General features: G+C 52.4%; 4 protein-coding genes across 4 annotated transcripts; 3 read left to right on the forward strand and 1 right to left on the reverse strand.

Moving 5' to 3' along the window:
* Positions 1 to 515: 515 nt before the first annotated feature.
* V2A60_009143 (uncharacterized protein) lies at positions 516 to 3,056 on the reverse strand (the record flags this gene model as incomplete). Its single annotated transcript, XM_083260411.1, has 1 exon — positions 516 to 3,056. One exon carries the CDS (start codon positions 3,054 to 3,056, stop codon positions 516 to 518), a length of 2,541 nt encoding a protein of 846 aa, XP_083116537.1.
* Positions 3,057 to 13,207: 10,151 nt separating this feature from the next.
* V2A60_009144 (phosphotransferase family protein) lies at positions 13,208 to 14,620 on the forward strand (the record flags this gene model as incomplete). Its single annotated transcript, XM_083260412.1, has 1 exon — positions 13,208 to 14,620. One exon carries the CDS (start codon positions 13,208 to 13,210, stop codon positions 14,618 to 14,620), a length of 1,413 nt encoding a protein of 470 aa, XP_083116538.1.
* Positions 14,621 to 15,880: 1,260 nt separating this feature from the next.
* V2A60_009145 (flavin-linked sulfhydryl oxidase) lies at positions 15,881 to 16,710 on the forward strand (the record flags this gene model as incomplete). The annotated part of the gene is made up of 2 exons (XM_083260413.1): positions 15,881 to 16,197; positions 16,320 to 16,710. 2 exons carry the CDS (start codon positions 15,881 to 15,883, stop codon positions 16,708 to 16,710), a joined length of 708 nt encoding a protein of 235 aa, XP_083116539.1.
* Positions 16,711 to 17,264: 554 nt separating this feature from the next.
* Positions 17,265 to 18,245, forward strand: V2A60_009146 (proteasome core particle subunit beta 1; the record flags this gene model as incomplete). Its single annotated transcript, XM_083260414.1, has 6 exons — positions 17,265 to 17,298; positions 17,356 to 17,401; positions 17,454 to 17,468; positions 17,525 to 17,559; positions 17,618 to 17,858; positions 17,927 to 18,245. The coding sequence occupies 6 exons, from the start codon at positions 17,265 to 17,267 to the stop codon at positions 18,243 to 18,245; spliced, it is 690 nt and encodes a 229-aa protein (XP_083116540.1).
* Between the last annotated feature and the right edge of the window lie 2,700 nt (positions 18,246 to 20,945).

A 20,945-nucleotide genomic window follows, 5' to 3' on the forward strand; every position in this document is an offset into this window, starting at 1 on the left:
TGTCACGTATCACATCTCAAGGTAGAGCATCAGAAATTCTATTGTCGTTACTTGCGTTCGACATACAATGTGTAAGCTAGAATCGAGGTTCAACTCTTCTTCCTCTACATCTCTCCCAACCAGCAGTCAAAAAATTACTTTGCAGTAGTTAAAATAAAAGTAAATGTCAAGAAGATGTCATTCTTCCGACTAAATGAAAAGATGAAAAAGAATTTATATCCAAAAGTTGAGCCGCTGATAATGATCGACGTCCAAAACATCAAAATCGCTCTCAACATTGCCAGGCGTCATGACAGCCATGTACATAGGCTCGGATGCAAATCCTCACCACGGAGAGAGCCGAAACGGCGACGCGAATGGCTCTCTCCAGGGGTATCGAAATGTTAAAAATAAAAAAAAAAGAGAACGTCGTGGAGATGGTGACGCGCCGGGGGATGGTGGTCTTTGTACGGGGGGGTTATCCCTCAGCGCGCGCAGGGGTGTGAAGGTTTGTGCACGCCAACCGCATCGACGCCCTAGTTCCAGCCGAGAGAGTTCTCAGTGGCAACGGGCGCCGAGATGTTGGCGGTGCGGGCAGAGCCCGTGCTGTTCTGGCTCTGGCCGCCGTACGTGCCGCGGTTGTTGGGGCTGAGAAGGGCTCCGCCCATCAGGGCAGGGCTGCCGTTGCCGGCGTACCGCATCTCCTCGGAGCGACCGACGGAAGAGATGGAGCTGGAGCGGCGGTGGTTCTGACGCTTGCGCTTGTAACGGCGCGCGACGATGAACATAGCGGCACCGTACATGGCGCCAAGGCCGACGGCACCCATGACGATGCCAGCCGTGGTGGCGCGCTGCTTGCCAGACTGGCTAGACTGGTCATTGCTAGAACCAAAGGCGTCGTTGCTGTTGTTGGAACCAGACCCGCCGCCGTTCTTAACATCCTCATCATCGTTATCTCCCAGGATGTCAATCTTGGGGTTGATGAGCGCAGTCAGGTTGTTGACAAGCTGCTCGGGGGTGTTGTACAGCTTGCTGTTGGGGGCCCACATGCTCGACTTGAGCGAGTCGACAAGGCTCTCGGGGTAGTGGAGCTTGGCGAGCGTCGTAATGTAGCCGTCACTGTCACGCGTGTCAAAGGGAACGAGCTTTTCGACCTGGAACTTGTCCATCTGCTTGATGTCATTGGCAAAGGCGAGAGCCCGGGGAAGCAGACGGAAGATTTGGCCCGCAGCGTCCGTGTTGCTCGACACGAAGTCGTAGTTGAGAGGGTACTGGAAGCCAATCTGGATCTTGACAGTGCCCTTGGGAGGGGGCGCAGGACTGTCGCTGCCGCCAGCGGGGATAATGACCTTGGGGATGTCGGTGGGCAGAGCCGTTGTCGTGGTGGCTGTCTGAGTCGTGGTGGGCGCAACAAAGGTGAAGCTGGTGGGGGCAATAATCATGGTAGTTGGCAGCCAGTCGGTGGTGCCAGAGCCAGTAAGGGTGGTGGGAGCAATGCTCGTAACACCAGTCTGGGTTGGGGTCGAGGTGGTCTCAACCGGAGTGGTCTCGATAGCGCTGGAGGTGGTCTCGATAGCAGTCGAGGTGGGCTCGAGAGAAGTGGTTGCAGGGACGGTGGCATTGCTGGAGTGCGACGATGTGATAACGCCGGCATCGGTCGAGGTGGGCACAGAGGTCAGGATGGGCGAGCTGGTCGTCGCAGTCTCAGTGCTGTTGAGAGAGTCAGTGGGCGTCAGCGTAGGGGTCAGGACGCTCGTCGGTCCGTCAGTGGTGCTGTTGCTGCTGCTAGGAACAGTCGTCGGCGTCAAGGTGGGGAAGCTCGTCGTGTCAGTGGCCGTGGTGCCAGTAGGACTGCCAGAAGTCAGAGTCGAGCTGGTGATGCTATCCGTCGGAGAAATGATCGGAGTCGGGCTAGTGGTGGTCGCGGTGCTGTCCGTGGCGGAAACGATGGGAGTCAGGCTCGTAGAGGTCTGAGTACCATCAGTAGAGGTGGCATTGGCAGACTCGGTAGAGCCGGGCAGGACCGAGCTGACAATCGAAGTCAGGATGGGGACTAGACCGGTGCCCGTGGAAGTCTCAGTCGTCTGGATGCTGCTGGTCTCGGGAGTGGTGCTATTAGAGACCTCGGTCGAGGGCTCGGGAGCCGCAGAGGTGACGGGGGCGGTAGTGTCAGACGTGACGATGGCCGAGGACTCAACGGGGGTCGAGGACTCAACGGGGGTCGAGACCTGAGCGGGGGTTGAGATCGCAGCGGGCGTCGAGGAAGTGGCAGGCAGATCGGTAGTGGCGGGAGAGGAGCTCACAGAAGAGCTGGTCTCGGGCTCAACAGTGGTGCTGTTGACAGAAGACGAAGCCGGGGGGAGAATGCCACCAACAATAGATGTAACGGGGTCCAAGATGCCATCAGAAGTAGTGGTAGGGACTGTGTTCTGCGAAGTCGGACCGGTAGTTTCGAGAGGAGTGGTGGGGGACGAGGGAGCACTAGAAGACTCGGCAGCACGGGACGACTCGGGCGTAGTCGAAGACTCGAGAGTGGTCGAAGACTCGGGTGTAATGACGGATGCAGACTTGGCAGGCGTGGCACTCTTGCTCGGGCTCGACTCGGAGGACGAGGGGAAGATGACGCCACTAGGACCAACGAGGATACCGGAGCGGGTGGTCGAGGGTCGGGGCCGAACGGTACGGGTGGACGAGGTAGTCGGCTGCGGTTCCGGGTTGGGGTTGGGGTTGGCGACACCAGTGCCACCGGGAGGGACGACGACGGTCTTGTCGACAACGACGGTGGTGGTGGGAGTGTCTTGTCCCTTCTGGGCGTTGGGATTGAAGAGATCGGTGATGTCGCCAAAATCGCCGTTACCGTTGTTTTCACCGTTGAGGCCAAGGTTGTTCATGACGGAGCTGAAAAAGTCACGCTTCACTTGCTCATTGTCGTCGGAGTCGAGATCGAGATCGAACTGAGCGTCGTCATCCTGCTTGGCACGTTGAGGATAAAAGATGCGCGGGCGGTCAGCCTCGGCAACGACTGATGTAGCCAAAGCGAGAGTGGCGGCAAAAAATAGGGCAGTCTTGGAAGGCATCTTGAACTGTCTAGAGTCGTCGGTTTGGTGTCGTCGCAAAAGGATGGTAGGTAATGATGGATATCTTGATTGTTTAGTCAATCAGTCGGGTAGAAGTATAGACGAAGCAGCTTACAGCTGGAATGGTCTAGTAGCGAATGTACGTGACAAATGTCAAAGAGTGCAAGTCTGGGAGAGTCAGTATGATGTAGAGAGACAGGTTCATGGGTCGATGGGTTGATGGGCTGGTTGTTGGCGGCGTGTCAGATCGAGGTCGACGAAGCGCTCGAGTGAACTGTGCGGTAACAGTCGCATTTCAAAACATGGACCATGCCGATGGTTGAGTCAACTGCAAACCACTGTCCTCGTAACAGCATCTCGCGCCAGTCGAGCCTGGAGGAGAGGAAGGGAAGGCTGGAGAAGGAGTCGCGATGTTCCAGGGTCGACTCACATGTAATCGAGCAAAGCAATATGTGCAGATCAGATCAAAAGAGTGACGGAACGAAAGAAAATCGTCGCGGGAAAATTCGAGCCTCAAAACAAGCCGCAAATAAAAACAAGTCGGTAATGAGCGTAAGGGCACGCGCGCGTGGCTGGTCGTCGAGATGGTGAATTAGAGGGCGACGGGCATCAGTCGGGCGAGCGAGGCGAGGCTAAATTGCAAGTCGGCGAACCGGGTCGGTTACGCAGACATGGACCAACTAGAATTGGGGTGGGCAAGGCGAGGCGAGGAAGAGGAAGAGGAAGAGGAAAAGAAACGGGCAGCCGCACAAGTCGAAGAAATGGCGACGTGAAAACCCGAAACTACTCTCTCGTAACGATTGTCGTGGTCGGCGGTGGGAGGTGGGAGGAAGGCGAAGGGGAAAGGGAGGGTAGAAGAAGGGTATGGAGGGGGGGAGGCGGTACGAGAAAAGAGAGGCGAGAAAATGGAGCCTTGGAATGCCAAAATGGCAAACGGTGCAGAGGACGGTTCCGTATCAGTTGGCCTGGCTGGGGTGAAGGAGCGACGGGGGGGTGGAGGGAGACGATGGTAAGGCGCCAGGGGATGGATGGTTAACGAGAGAGGAGCGGAGGGGGGGGGGGCCAAAGTGGGAGGAAACGAGTTGAACGAAGACTTGTTGATGAGGGCTGAGAGGGCAGAAAGGGGAGGGAGAAGAGCCAGCCAGCCAAAGGGACGTGGTCGTAGCGGTGGGTGGGATTATGCTGGTAGTACTGATTGTACTGGCAACTGGTAAGTAATGCCGGGCCAGATTGCTTACTGGTACGGTACCTGGGCAGACTTTTGGCGCATAAGATCTTGAAATGCCGTGTATTCGCATGAAAAAGAGTACTCATTGCCATGTACAATCTTGGGTGTGGATAGAGGTATCAAGCAAAGATGTGGTACCTTTGGCAAGCATTAATCTAACTACACGGTAGCGAGAGCTGCATTGACGTAAGTAAGTAAGTACTGGGGATATGCCCAGCTAAGTTGGGCAAGTAAGTACCTACCTACCTACCTACCGGCAGTTCAGCGAGCTCCCCACGCTGTTCAGGGCAGTCAAGCACCTACCTTACCCAGGCCCTGACCTACCTCCTACCAAAGTAAGGTAGCCAGAGCGGTCCAGCCCGGCGGTCCAGCGTTGTAGCCCTTTTTTTAACGCACCCGTCAGGGGATCAAGGCGCCCAGAACGGTGGACGGTGGGTTAGTGGGTGGGCGTGCGCTCAAAGGGGGGAGGGGGCCCGCCAGGGGCACGGCACGCACCAACGGGACTAACGTAGTGCACTTGCCGTCGAGGTGCCAGGTGCGTAGGTACATGACCAATGACCTAGGCACCTTGGCTTGGACATTTGCCCATGTAGCACGCCTCCCGCCTACTTACTCAGTACTCAGTGCTGGTACGACAGCAGGTGGTAAGAGGACCAAGCAACCGTCTAGGCGCAGGTACTTACCAAGGAACTTGGAGAATGAGGGGCCGACTTTACTTGCCTATCCGTAGTTATGAATGCTTAGGCGCCCGTACTTACCTTACTTCGGCACGTACCTACGTAACCTATTTGCCTACCATCCTACCTACTAGGTACCTACCTACCTAGCCACTTGGTGCCTATCAGCGCTGGAATGCAGTTACGGGACACGTCCCAAGCACGTCCACTACTCGTCGATTGGGGGGTTTTTTTTAGTTTATTTTGAAAAGAATCATGAGGATAAAAAAAGACGAGCATGTCTCAAAGCACAGCCTACTCGCTCATCCGGGCGCAAAATGCGACGTGGACTTTGCGACTTTGTTTGCTTGCTTGCTTAATTAAATTGATTGCCTGCCCTGCTTGCTTGGCTACTTGGCTTGCATGCACACGCACCCATCCCATCCCCCCAGGATACCAAACAAGAAATACCAAACAAGAGAAGAATTATTCCGTATTGTATTAATTACGGCCAAGCCCTCTCCCTCACCACTCACGGCCCAGCCTCCCGGCCAAGCTGTGGCCACGGTGGAGGGGGGAGGTACCTGCACGGCCCACTGGCAACAAAGCAGGGCTCAACCCAGTCCTACTGAGTACATACAGTCTTACCCCTGCCAGCCGCCCGCCGAAAGTCAGCGCCAGGCTGCCAGGGACCGGTACTTTTCCCCTCTACCAATCCCCTACTGGCCTCTCAGGTACACACTAACCTCCAGGCCAGCAAACGCCGGCGAGCGGGCCTGGTGGATCTGCGGCCACCTCCCTGCTGGGAAATTGCGCCACGCTAGCCTCAGGCACAACGGGGGTCGAACCACTTGGCGGCGCCGAGCGGGCGGACCCACGAGGAGAAAAAAGGAGAAACAAAGACACACCCGCAAGGCTACCTGCTTTGTTTCTCGTCGTCGTCGTCTGGCTTCCAGTCTGCTGTCATTTTCGTTGTTTTTTTCGCCATCCGGTCGATGCGGGAAAAAAACACACAAAACTCAACTCCATCACGGTAAATCGAGTGCGAGCCGCAGTCCGGGCTCCATCTGCCACGACACTACGATTCGATGCGGAGCTGACAATCCAATCGGCATAATTTTGCAGTACACATGTACTCTGTACATGTCTAGCACACATTATCCACGCGCCTTTGCTGGTTGTACCCACCCGACCCTCGAACTCTACATGTACCCTCTACCTGCCTAGCCTAGGTAGGTAAAGGTACTTACTTACTTGTAAACACCCAACAGTACTTACTTAGCTGCTTAGGTATGTACATTCAACAGGCGGCGCCACATCCTCACGTCCCATTGGACTAGAAAAGCCACGCCGGAGCCGGGAACTGGGCTTTATCCTCTGGTGCGGCAGCTAATGCGCCACTAATCATGCACCCGTCCAGTGTTTTGCTAGAAGAGGAAGAAAAAAAGGAAGCAGGTGGGAAAAAAGGTATAACCACCTGAAATCGTTTCTCAGGATAGTAAGTTAAGTACTTACAGCGCCGAGTACCAAAAAAGTGTGTATGGAGTGCATATTACTGTACTGATACATACTAGCACCAAGATTGCGACTACTTATTACGTCTTTTACGTGCCTGTAATCACCACTTGCCCTAGGTTAGTACTTACCTGCTACGGAGTAGCGGTATTGCCACTGTAATACAACTGGCAATACGGAGTACTACCAGTAAATAATAAAAATAAGTACTTGTTGCTCCCGCCAAAATATTGCCTCCAATATTGCCCGCGCCACACTATATGCTGTACCACCGCCACCGTGCCAGCTGGCATATCTCTCTGTTTGCTCCCTACCTGATCCCTACCTGCCATATACAGATTCGAGGTACGCGTAATCAGTACACCATACTGGTACACGGTATCCGTACACCCTGGCGGAATCATCACCACCTATCCCCCTCCTCTCTCCACCACATCACCACATCATCATTCCGCATGCCTATCAGTACGCTATTCATATAGACTCACCGGTCAACCTCTATATCCGTCGAAACGCGTTCCATTCGCGACTCATATTCGTCCGTCTTGATCCCGCAATCCCGCAATCCTGCAAAACCCCTCCACCGCCACCCTATTATCAGTACCGTTTGGCGAGACATCCTCGCCGCGACACCTCGCGACACCTCGCGACTCCCTGCCTCTCTCACCATAGAAAAAAAGAAAAGAACAAGTCTCGACAGAGGAATGCTCCATGTCGCAAAGCCACACTGTCTCTACTCGCTTCCGCCTCTCCACTGCCCCAGCCCATCTCGAGTGCTCTTGCCCAACTACTCAGTAGTTGGTTTGCCCGCCTAAAAAAAGCACTCGCGTCATACTCTTTCCAGTATGGCTTGCACCGCGCCGTCGTTGGAAAGCTCTTCTGATGCCCTCCTTGCCTCCCTCTGGATGGCCGCAGTGGTCCCGCAGATTCGTCCACGTCCATCCACTTGCGCTGGTCGTCTTCATATTACCTGTCCATCTCTTGCTATTTCCGGTAACCCTCATGCGCATCGAGAGCTGATTTTCTACAAGACGATTCGTTCTGGATTCTTCTTCCCCGCCCGACAAACTCTTTCCAGGCCATTTGCCAGACCGACTGCTGTTGAGGTAACTCGACCTCTTGATTCCACAGCTACCCAATGAATGGCTGGGTGGCTTCTTATTTCCCTGCCTGGCACAAGGTGAAGATGATAAGCGGGCTGTCGTCTGTGAGCTGAAATCGTTCCTCATTTCGCCCACGACTCCCCTGCCACTACCGAGTATCCGTACTGTGCTCCGTACAGTCAGCACAATCCCACCTGTGCATGCCCTTGTGGCAGATCCTTGGCTTCAGGCCGAACTGGCACGCTTCAGGTTTGCCGCCTCCTTGCACCGCTCCCAAGCTGGCCGGGTTCCGTCGCCATGCCCCCTGCGAGTCCAGACCTTTCGCATTGACGATCACCAGCAGGATCCCTGCCTACCCTGGCAAAACAAATCAGCCTCTCGCAGCCTGCTGTCTGTGTGCTATTCTTGCCCACCTCGCCGTCCCATGCATCCATCCAAAACAGTAGAGAGAGCCTGCCATCCTGCACCGACAAGATAACACTGAGACATTGTGTCTTTTATTTTTTTGCAGTCTCGGGTCAAGTCTTCCATGTCACACAATTCTCTCGCAATCCTCTCGCAAAAGGAACAAAAAAAAGGTCCCAACGGCTAGCAGTCCATGGCGCGAGAATGAACCCCTCTCCCCCGTGTTTCAGAATCCGCTCCACGCATTGGAATGCTCGCTCTGTTCAGCACCCGTCCTGCGAAACCGAGCATTGATTGCCACGCGGGAATGCATTGGCGTCCAAGAAATCGGACTATGCAAAAACGACGGCAGGCCAATCATGTGAATAATGATTTCGGCAAAGCATGTAGCATGTACGGATACGTACGTCACAATCGGCCTGTAAACGATATACATCGCTACATATTCCCTCGTTCCCCTTGCACGCTCAGCTGCCCCGACCCAGCATACTGAGTGTAGAAAGACCGTGCCAGCGTGCCACAGACTCGCGGCATGCCCACCCGGTCAGCATGATGCTGGTACAGTGAGGAGTCAATCGACTTGTCAAGTTGTCGGCATAATATCCCATAGTGCCTCCATTCACAGAAACCTCCACTTGCCTACCAACTACGTACGCGCGCACGGCCCCGTCTGAACATTCTGAACATTCTCTCTGCCCGTCTACACCAGGACCGTTCCATTGTTCAAATCAAACTCAATTTTTCCCTGCCAGTCACCACTGACCAGTGCCGAAGATTTCATCCATCAAACCAACACTATCGAAACTTTCCTCTTCGTGGCAAATTAGCAATTTCAAACAATGCATGGCAGGCCCGAGCCCGGATCTGCTCCGCGAAAAATGTCCGTGACCGGTGAGCCAAGTCTCGGTTCACAAAATTCCGATATGACAGCTCACCAACAGTCTTGGTTTTCATCATCGGCTCCGAGTAAACAAACGAGCTTAGGCAATCGCTACGTGACCTTTCGTGTCTTGTCATTGGTGTGTAATGTGTAGAAATCTACTCCGTACCGAGTATACGTCTAGGTGATGATTTTCATGGGCTCTGGGATACACGTGCTACCGAGGGAACTCGATGAATTGCTAGGTTATCTGCCCATCATCTGATCAGTAAGCCACGATTCAGCCCAGCATGGACATGGCAACATGGTCAAGTCATTGAATTCATGCGTGTCGACATGCAGGTCCAAGCGTACGAGCTGTCTTTTTGCATTGTGTCCTACCTACCCTATACATCGTCACTGCAACAAGTTCACCGCGCGCAGTGAGAAGTCCGGAGTTGAGTAGGAAAAAAATTGTACTTGTGTGGGAATCTCGGTGGTTAAAGGAAAAAATTAAATAAAAGGAAATAGAAAGGAAAGGAACTCTCTGGTGCAGCTATGGATGCACGAATAGAGCTCGATCCTTCCTCAGCATTATGATTGGAATTCACTCTGTGGTAGCCCTGTACGGCATGTCTACGGCTACGTCAATGGCCATCCCGCTACCAGTACATGATTATTCTCGAAATAAAAAGGAAAAAAAGGAAAAAAAGGAAAAGCAAAAGGCCCCCGCGACACAGTTGGCCCATCCAGCGTCGCCATCATATACTGCTTCTTGTCTTGCATTCCGCACTCTCGAACTACGTTTTGCGCAGCTACTGATATATCGTCACAACCTCTTCCTTCTATCACGGCGCACTACGTCAAACCAAGGAAGAAGGAAAAAGCGGACGAACGGGGATTGTCCTTTTTTTTTTTTCGACACTTCCTCTTCTTTTGCTTGGATACCCGTTTCACAGCGTGAAACCACGTTTGGCCTGATCTTTTCCTCTTCTTCTTCGACTTCTTCTTCTCACGCCAGGGGGAACAAGGTGGGCGGGCACGCGCCTTGTCGCAGCTGTGGCCTTGTCTCAGGATTTTAATTCGAAAAGGGGGAGTTTGTTGGTTGCCGTTGCCTTTTCATTGCCTGACACATACGCCACATGAAAAAAAAAAAAGAAAAAGAAAAAAAAAGACAATCTGTAACATGACTCGGCGGCGGCACGATTGCCGACTGTGCCGGGGAACATGACACCTATATATCAAGATTTACTTCTGCCCCTCCCTCCTGTGCTCATGAAACCATTTCTTCGATTCACTGGGTCAAAAGAGCAGCTACAGACTCGGTCATGTAGCTTGGCCAACCGAATCAGAATCAACTGAGGGCGGTTTCCCCTCCCGGATCTGTCCTGGAGAGAAATTTTGGCGCCCCCCCCCCATACCGCCTCTCAAAGGCATTGGTCTGTGATGTGCCTTTGTTTCCTTGTTTGTTTGTTTCTTTTCACACAGAACCCTTTTTTTTTGGGTTGTCGCATTGGGAGCAACAACCACGGCGACAACGAAATTAAACGTCATGGCGCAATCGTGATACGTTGGCTCCGGCGGCGCAAAAAGGGCCAAAGCGCCGAGCCAAGCGCAGCATCGAGCCGTCTGCAATGGGACAAGGTGTCAAGTGTGTTGCCGCTCGGGACCTTCCCGCGTTGAAGCGCTCCTGTACTTGCAAGATGCCTACGGTATTCGTGTCTACCGTGTCCTGAATGGGGGGGGTGGTCTTTTGTTGCGAGGGCACTTGGCTGGAGTTGTCGCGGTCGATGGAGAGCACCGTTCATCGACCTTTTGGGCAGCCTGAAAATGGGATCCGTGCTAGGAACATACCCGGTACTCATCCCGTCTTTTCTACTTTCTCAAACTGTTCCCGCGGTGAGGATTCACCTTGGAGTATATTCCTTTCTGGAGTATCAGCTTGCTGCTAGGCGACCTATGGGCAGCTTCAATTCCTAGGCTGCGCATTTTGTAGTTTCAATGCACCAAACTGGTCAAAGTAGCCTGTTTCGTGAAGTCTGTAGTATTTCTAGATCTTTAAGTCGGCCTACTGAGCCATCCTCCAAGGTGACAGTTCCCCCCGCGAGGGTATACTTGGACGGACACAGCGCTCTCTCGTCGGGGAATGGGTTCAAACTCCCAACCCCTTTGGACCGCCTACTACCATTGGTTCAAGTAACCTCATGAACTCGAGGCATTGGTTCTTTTGAATCCCCTTCTCCCGCCACAACGCTAGTTGGCAAGCGCTTCAATGCGGCATCGAAAGGCGAGGGACGGAATTCCGTTGATACGGACGTGATAAAACACTGCTCCCAAGTGAATAAATGAAGCTGTGAATTCGAATCTTTGACTCGAGATTCTCGAAACATTGAAATCGTAAGATATTGAGGTGAATGTGGTCTCGAGCACATCGTGTCGGGGACCCCCAGCATCAGAGCCCAGCGACCGCTGTAAACGATGCCCGGCTCGTTGCCGACAACATCTTGTCCGGCGTCTACATATACTCCAAACACCAAATGACGGTACTAAGAAACGCGAAAAAGGATGTTGAGAATTGGAACACTTGTCAACGTATGATGCCGATAACTTGTACCCTGCCCGCGAGAGGCGACCTAGTAGATGTCGCCTTACACGAACCAGTTACTACAACACCTCAGCAGGCTCTATCAACAATGATGAGAAAGAGAGAGAGAGGGAGCATTAGAAATGTTTGATTTTACTCTTGGTTTCTCATCAAAACGGGCTATTTGATGCAGCCATCGTCCTTTGCATGTACCAAGAATGTGAAGTCTTGCGTCTGGGCAGTCAGTATTCCTCTTGATGTGAAGATGGCTCAAGCCTTGGACAGCGAACGGATGAAGAACACTCTCTAGAAGAAAAGGCCAGAGAGGGTACAAGAAAGGGGAGAGTCACAAATACAAAACAAGCAGCTATTCATATATCGTGTGCAGGAACATGGTACCATTCTCACCAGCTGCCGCGACGAGCGCCCGTGTTTGGTGAGCCGCCGGATGCTGGAACACATACGAGTATGTACTTGTTTCCTGCGTCAAAAGCAAGCAAAGAGAGGTTAGGGGCAGTGATATGGCCTGCGCATGCGATTGATCAGCAGGATTAGTGCGGAAGAAGGAGGGTAAGAGTGACACGATGCCACAAGAGACAAAGGACGCAGTGATAACAGGACGGGCAAACGTCTCGGGATGCGAATATCAGGGGCCATATATTGGAGAATTCGAGCTAATGAGCACAATACGAGCTAATGAGAATAATCCAAGCATTTACGTTTCCCACAAAACCCTGCACCTTCACATGTTCAAGGAACCTAGTGCGAATTACCTATACTATATGAAGGTAACGAACGAAGTAGGAATAGGAACTGGGTAGAATAGTAGCTAGAATAACACGAGGATATCACGAGGATATCACAAGGATATTACAAGAGTATCATAAAATTACCATCATATCAGACTACTAATTACGAGAGGAGTGAAGCCCCTTCTACTTAGTAGTCGCTTACTATAATTCTACCCTTTTACCCTTTTATAGCAACTTCCTCATATATCGCCAACTATAATAATGACAAGTTACTCATTCTTTACTCCTTCTTCCTTCATGAAATTAGTCAAGCTCTTGGAGCAGCAAGGCATCCTAGCCATCGTGCCTCCTTGCGCCAAGCATCAGGGTCATTTAAATCCACAATTAACACACGATCAAGGTGGTTAACCGCCAGCCAAGTCGACGCACAATAGAACTTTGCACTCAATGCTCACTCGCCATCCGGCGAGCTCATCCCAGACGTGGAAAAAAAAAGAGAGGTATGGCTAGCCGCTGCTCGCCGTGGCGTCGTGTCTTCTGAACTCGATTTACAACTTGGGAGCGCGAGATCTTGCCAACGTCGACTCCCTGCAATGAGCCAGGCCGGAGCCCTTGCATACAAACTGAGTCATGGCCAGGGTGATATCGATATTGTCCCACCAAAGCCGGAATATGATTGCAACGTCATGAAATCTAGGATTGATCACCCCGGAACTAACCCTTTCCCCAACACTTTGCACGTTGTCACCACGGTGCACTTTTTTTTGTCCAGTAGTGGTTATTCTCTTATGCGCCGCGGCGGTTGGCCAAGCACTCCCTCCAAGGTATTGACGTGTTGATCCTCGACTGGACGATGTTCTGGTCGAAAATCGTTCGAGGACGGGCGTGTGTAAGGCGCTGGAAGATTTATTAGGTTGGTGAAGAGGCGCTGCCAGGGGGTGGGGAGCGGTCGACAAGCCACACCGCAAACCAGTCCGGGCTCAAGCCTGATTCCTCTACAACAGCACGCCGTCCAACTGGACAATTTGCGACCTGCTCCGGCTGGAAATATGCGACCGCGAATGCAATTTGACGATGTTGCGTGGGAGGAGAGCGAACGCATCGAAAGCGAGTGGATAAAGTCTCTTTTTGAGGAGTCAACACTACGAGCCATTGGCGATTTCATCGTAAAGCATCGTCGTGGTGTCCCAACCGAGATGTGCGATCCAAAGGCTGGCGCTTTCAACGCCTTGTTCCGCATGAAGTTTCAAGATGGCGGTTCGGCCGTGATTCGATTCCCTAAACCTGGCATTACAATGTTCCCCGAGGAGAAGGTTCGCAACGAGGTTGCCGTGATGAAGTACATACAAGATCATACCACCATACCTGTCCCCTTTATTCTTCACTGGGGTACGAAAGAGGAGAGCCCGCTTGGATTGGGCCCCTTTATTATCATGGAGTACATAAACCATGAGATGACTATGGGAGCGGCTCTCAATACAGCAGGACGTAGCACTGAAGAGCGTCTGCTTCTCGACCCGGACATTGACACTGCCAAGCTAGAAATGCTCTACCGCCAGGTGGCAAATGTCCTTCTTCAGCTTCATACTTTAAAACTCCCCGACATACCCGCCATAGGGTCTCTTCGACAGACTGACGAGTTCTCATGGGATGTGACGCACCGGCCGTTGTCCATCCATATGAATGAACTAGTCAGGTTGGGAACCCTTCCGAGAGCGAAATTACCTAGTGCCAGTTTTAACTCTTCCTCGGACTATTTCAGGAGCCTTTCACGACTTCATCTGGAGCATTTGACTTGGCAACGGAATGACGCTATAGATTCGAAGACAGATTGTCAGCGAAAGTATGTCGCTCGGTATTTGTTCCAGAAGCTTATTATTGAAGAGAGGCTTTTGCCTACTAGGCAAAACAACAATGGACCGTTCAAAATCTGGTGTGATGACTTGCGACCGTCGAATATACTGCTTGATGCGAATCTGCAAATCGTTGGGGTTATCGACTGGGAATTCGCGTATGCCGCACCGGCCGAATTCTCGTCCGCACCACCATGGTGGCTGCTTCTCGAGCAGCCAGAATACTGGCCAAGCGGCATGGACGAGTGGTCGAGCGCATACGAAACTCGTTTGCAGACGTTTTTAGGTGCTCTAGAAGCATGTGAAGCATCGGCCATCACGCAGGGCAGGCTGCAGCCTGACAAGAAGCTGTCTCACTTGATGCGTCACAGCTGGGAGCAGGGTGAGTTCTGGATCGTGTATGCTGCTCGAAAGAACTTTGCATTCGACGCCATCTTCTGGGAGAAGCTGGATCCAAAATTCTTTGGGCCTGGGGGATCGCCCGACGATGCTTGGAGGCAGAGACTTGGCCTGCTCGATGAACAGGTCAAGGATAACATGGAGTCCTTTGTCGAGAAAAAGGTCAAGGAGAGCGAGACAAGGGAATTAACATGGGAGCCGGATGAGTGAGGTTTGGGGCTTCCTGGTACGTAAAATAGAGAGGGGGCTGATTGTGTGGCATGACGCCTGGAGACCGTTTTGCCGTGCCCGAGAGGCTGAAAATGCGGCCCAAAGATCTTGCACATCTATCGTATAATAGCTCTGGAACGCGAAAAGGGTGAAAATTGTCTAACATGGTTTAACCAAACCTCTATAGCTGTACTGTAATAATTGCCGACCGCCGCGGCGAATACGAAGAGTGGTGTCAAGATCCGGAAGCCAGCAGCCGAAGCCGAAACCGAAACCGGTGCTATAGCTGTTGGTCGACGGAGAGGGCAGTGGATTTCTCCTCCACCCCCCTCTCTCCTCCGCCCCTGCTCCTCCTCGGGAGAGATATCATGGAGATGCAGCGGAATCGTCACTTGAGTATCCACTTCTGGTCCTGTATACACGAGGAGGTTTGTCTGGGCTAGCGCGTGTAAGTCGGGTGCGGCAAGGAGCAGGCTTTACGAGGGACTTCTTTGCTGCATCATGGGACTCCTCCACGACTATGTTTGGATGCAGAAAAGCAAGGAGCAGCAGCCGGCGCTGTTTGAAACACAATATAGCGCATTTGGGCACGCGCAGTCCGTGGGTAGCGTTGGTGAGAAGCGGACTGGTGGATGGGATGGGCAATAGGCACAGGGCTCACGCTACTGGGCAATCAACCCCGAAGCTCCCCTTGACCAAGCCGGGTACGGTGAACTACGGAAATAAATGTTGGTGGGAATAATGCATCGTGAATCACATTATGTGACGGGGGGTTTTTTTTTCGTGACCGATTTTGGCCCTGTACTCCGTACTCTCGTTGCTGATATTCCGAATGTCAAAGAATAGTGTCATGTGTGGAGGAGGTCCCTGGCACGAACTCCGGCTCCGCTTCAGGAACCGGGAAGCCGATATTGAAAGACGATGACATGCATGAACTTGGAGACAATTGGGAAAAAAAACTCTAAAGGCCCATGAACTCTGCATGACCTCTGCATTACCTCTGCCTGTTTATTCTTTTGTAAACGCAAAAGGCTGTTGTTCCCAATTAAGTTTCACGGGAAGCGTAGGCGGCCCGCCCACTCAAAACTCTCTTTTTTTGGCGGGGGGGCGCCAAGGCCGCCCGTGATGGTTGGTGCCATCTGTTCTTGTAAACCCTCTTGGCTCCCCTCCCGATAATAATAAACCAACCTCAACTCTTCCTTGCACTACATACATACCAGCCGCAATTTCTTCTCCACAGACTGTCTCCCACTGGTCGAGATGGCCCGACGTCAGCACCTGGTGCTATCTCTTCTCCTCATCGTCTTTCTGTTCCTCAGCATATCCTACTTCTTCACCTCGGTGCCAGCCGCGGCCGTCGATCGCGCGGCGTCTCTCGTCGGCGTCACCTCGAACAAGAACAAACAGCAGCGACCCGGAGGCGGCGGCGGCGACGGCGACGACGATGCGAAACTCGTCAAGGACGCCGCGCCCGTGCAGACGCCGACCCCGTCTGGGGGGTTCAGCATCGACCTCGACTCCCTTCCTTCGCTCGAGGGCGACTCGATAGCGCCCAAGTTGGAGAATGCGACGCTCAAGTACGAAAGACACCCCCCCCGCTTTCTTTCTTTCCAAAGAATGCTTTCTGCTACCCTTTGCCACAAAATCATTTTTTATACTGACATGACCTTTTTTTTTTTTCCTCTTCCCTTCTTGACAGAGCCGAACTCGGACGTGCCACCTGGCGCTTCCTGCACACCATGGCCGCCCGCTTCCCCGACAAGCCGACCAAGGACGAGCGCACCACGTTTGAGACGTTCATGCAGCTCTTTGGTCGCCTCTACCCGTGCGGCGACTGCGCGCGGCACTTTCGCGCCATCCTCGCCGAGTACCCCCCGCAGTCCGGCTCGCGCAGCGCCGCCGCCGGCTGGCTCTGCTTCGCCCACAACAAGGTCAACGACCGGCTCGGCAAGCCCGAATTCGACTGCAACGCCATTGGCGACTTTTACGACTGCGGCTGCGCCGAGGACGACAAGGACAAGAAGAAGACCAAGGACGAGCCCCGGGCCGGCGGCGACGAGAACAACAAGGACAAGGAAAAGAAGGAGTAACACATTGTTATTCACAGTGTATGATTCGACGTGTATTGTCAAGCGGCATTTTGATTAGATTTGATTATTTTCTTCCCATATTCTTCCCATTTTCTATCTTTTCTTACTTTTTCATGCTTTCTCTTTTTGGATTATAGCCATGCAATGTTAAGTGCCATCATATCTGGACTACTCAATCATCAATAGACATTTGGACCTGCCACGCACAATCTCCCATTTTATGTGACGTAGAAGCTAGACGTAGATTTCAGAAAACGCTTCCTCTCAAAATTTAATGAAATAAATTCGTATCATCTCTTTCAACCTTCTTATACTGCTCTCGGGTGCCACGAGAAATGAGCACGTGCTATGTCACGTGATCAACATAGGTAGCTTTGGCGACGTCGCGGCTGCGCGTTCGAAGCTGCCTGAGCTAAGTAGTTGGAGAGCTCCGACCCCATTCGACCCGGCTGTATCATTCACATCACAATCAAGCGCACGACAAACCCGAGCTCACTGTTTCATATCGAAACCGACATCAATAATCTAGTAACGACGTTGCATACACCGACATCATGGAATTCGGCCAAAAGGGATTGCTATCTGAGGGTTCGTTTGCTGTGATAGGCCATCGCATCCTGGCCAAGTAGCTGACGGTGGGCATAGATGGCATCCACGTCGATATGGAACACCTGAAGAAGGGCGAGGTCAAGTGAGTTTGTGTATGCGACGATGGTCATGGGATTGAAGCTAACCTGCCGCAGCTTGGGTACCTCGATGTATGTAGTTGTCGCGAAACCGGATCGTCGTTGGCGGGATGCTGACATGAAGATAGTATGGCGGTAACATTCAAGGATGGAGTCATTCTAGGTATGCGCTGCTCAAGCTGTTGAGACGACGGGTGGAACATGGGAGCTAACGAGGACAGGCGCCGACTCGCGAACCACGACGGGCGCATACATTGCCAACCGAGTAACGGATAAGCTGACAAGAGTACACGACACCATCTGGTGCTGCCGGTCGGGCTCGGCGGCCGACACACAGGCCGTCGCGGATATTGTGCAATATCAGCTGGGCATGTTTGCGATGCAGAGCGGCAAGCCCCCGATGACGCAAACCGCGGCGTCCATCTTCCAAGAACTCTGCTATGCCAACAAGGACCGTCTATCGTATGTGAATGCAATGTTGAAGATACTAGAGGTGATGAGATTTTGCCCGGTGCTAACTTATTTACCAGAGCTGGCTTGATCATTGCAGGCTGGGACGAGCGGTTCGGCGGGCAAGTCTACTCGATCCCGCTGGGCGGATCGCTGCACAAGCAAGCATACGCCATTGGCGGCTCCGGATCAACATACATTTACGGTTACTGCGACGCCAACTGGAAGGAGGGCATGGAGGAGGCCGAGGCCGTCAGCTTCGTCAAGGGAGCGCTGCGCGAGGCCATCAAGTGGGACGGCAGCTCGGGCGGCGTGATCCGCATGGTGGTGTTGACGGCCAAGGGCGCGGACCGCCACCTGTACCTGCCCGACACGGACTATACCGTGCGTCACGACTAGACGGTGGGAGGGAAGCGGCGGGAGGACGGATGCAAGGATGACGATTTTTGTACAATATAGTACCCACGCGGTCTTGAGAGAGAGAAGACGACAAGAATCCAAGTTTGCGGTTGACGACTCATGGGCGAGATGCGTCCGAACAGTGCATGTATGTAAGATGGTTGTGGAAAGATGGCGGTGAAGAGCGAAGAGGTGGGTGTAAGATGAAGCTGAGCGGAGCTACTGGAGCAAGCGTGTACAAGCAATTTTTTTCTTATTTTTTGGCGACCAAAAGATGCCACCAGTGATGGGTTGGCCGTGAAGAGTGAAGTGTACCTACCTCGGCAGGGCAGTTGACACGGGCAGCCCTGTATTTGTACGTCACCGTGAGATCTGCAAGTACAAAGAGGCCAAAGAGAGGCGGGACGGGCCGAGCATCATGTTGCGCATGGCGGGCGAGCAATAACAGTGGCAAAGGATTCAAAGGGAGGGGATGATGTAGATCCAACAGGGCTGCACCATGATAGAGGAAGCTGCTGTGAGAAAGGGCGCAAGGGCAGGCAAGCTATGCGTTGATTTATGGTCATGGCTGGCGTGTAAGTAGACCCTTTCCATCCCGAGGTTGACTGGTTGACAAGGGGCGACAAGGATGTATGGAGAGGAGGACATTTAAAGACGCATATACAAGATGAGATGAAGGGGGGTTTGGCAATTTGGAATTCGTCTCCCCGCAACGTGAGTGGTCAGAGGTTTTTTCATTTAATCATTTATTATTTTGTGTTTTGGCACATGGCCACGGCTGGTATAGTAGTAGATGGAGGGATTGGCTGGATATATAGATGACGTGCGCAGTGGGCTTGCAGGTAGGCTGAACGGCTTCGGGTGCCAAGCAAGCGAGGAGTGCATATGGACAGAGCCTCGGGCGGAAATGACGGCATGCGTGTATTCATATTTTTTTTTTTGAGGAGAGGACCTATAAGAAAAGAGAAAGAGGAAAATTGGTTGCTTTGGACCAATGATGGCTGCTGCGGAGAGAGCATGGGGTTTGGGATGAGACGGAAAGCGGCCGCGGATAGGGCAACGGAGTGGGTGGTGGTGACTTGGATGACTCGGACGATGGCTCGATGATGATTCAGGAACAAAGCAAGAACGTTCCGCGAGACATTTTGGAGTAATTTTAGTTGACAAAAAAAAACCAAGGTATTTTGTGTCGATCTAGCCGTGGGCACATGGGATACAAGTCGATCAATGAAGGGAAAAAGGACAGACGTGTAGCTACAGCCTACGGATCATGACTCGTACAAGGCCAAGAGACGAAAAAGACTAGAAAGACAAAAAAAAGGAAAAGTCTTGGGGGTGAGCAGATTTCCCTGATTTTCCAGATTTATTATTATTACCTGATTTCCTCCGCCTCAAGCCGCCGGACGGAACAGGAAGCCTCTTTGGGGGGGGGGGGGGGGGAGCCCACGTGCGACAAGACGGCAATGTGGTTTGGCGCGGGTGAAGCTGATGAGGGTCGGTCAGTCAATTCGTCAATCAATCAGTCAATCAGTCAAGTCACAGGCCAGTTACATAGGTAGTCAGTCAGTTCAGCCAGGCACCACTTGGAGAATGACGGTCCTGGGACAATTCTGGTACTCGGTAACGGAGTACTTTGTATCCATATCGGCATCGAGTAAGTGCTGTAACAGAAAAGAAGTAGGTGGCAAGAGCGATGGTTTTTTATTTTTCTTTTTTTTAAAAGGCAAAAAAAAAAAAAAAACAGAGAATAAATGTAATACTCTTGTTTTTTCCTTGCGCTAAAAGAAGACGGACACGGGTATTGGAAAGATGTATGGTTGGATGGAACATGGATTTCTGTCCCTCGAAGTCTTTTTACTCTCTCTTTTTTTTCTTGTCTTGTTCTTGTCGTCTTGTTCTTGTCGTATCATTTTCCGCCCCCTTTTCTTCTACAAAACCCTGCGAGTGCGAAACACGCATTGGTGAGAGGGTGTGGTCTAAACGTCTTGTCCCTTCCCCCCTCCCCTTTGTGTGTGCGTCTGTGTATTGCGTCGACTGGCAGAGAGAGAGAGAGAGAGCCAACGACAGCGCGGGGAGACACCCACGTTGGGGCAGGCAGCCTTTTTATAGCGCCGACCTTGGTCTGCCTAGGTAGGTACCTGCCAGGTAGTTAATTATAAAGTACAAACACGGTTGTTAAAGGTAGTAAAGTTACCCGACAACTTTCTGCTGCACTGCTCAAGAAACACAAAACTCACCTAGGTCGTAGGTAAATTAACAAGTACCTGCACACACGTTGTCCCTGGGCTGACGACGCTGGCCGGAGTGCTTGTGTGGCTGTTATGACTGCGTTGTGCCACAGAGGCCGTCAAGCAAACGAGCATTCCAACAAGATCAACTTCATCTCTCTCCATCTCTCTCTTTTCCCCCCTCCGCAACCTACATACTTTGTTGCCGTCACAACTCCATCCTACTTCATCTTCTTTTTTCCTTTTTGGATTACCGGACACGAGAGAGAGAGAGAAGGGGGAAAAAAAGCAAAAGAAAAACTACGACGCAAGATCACGGCCCGCCACCAGCCTTGTCTACCGACATAGGTACCCATCACCACTACCTACCTATACCCGCGCTCTTTCGTTACTGACGACGTCTGTCCGCCCCCCACATACTGAGCCGCAGACCGCTACAAACACACCCGAATCAAACCATCCAAGAGAGAGA

The sequence above is a fragment of the Cordyceps javanica genome, chromosome 6 (assembly GCF_051103115.1).
Source record: "Cordyceps javanica chromosome 6, complete sequence".
Lineage (NCBI taxonomy): Eukaryota > Fungi > Ascomycota > Sordariomycetes > Hypocreales > Cordycipitaceae > Cordyceps > Cordyceps javanica.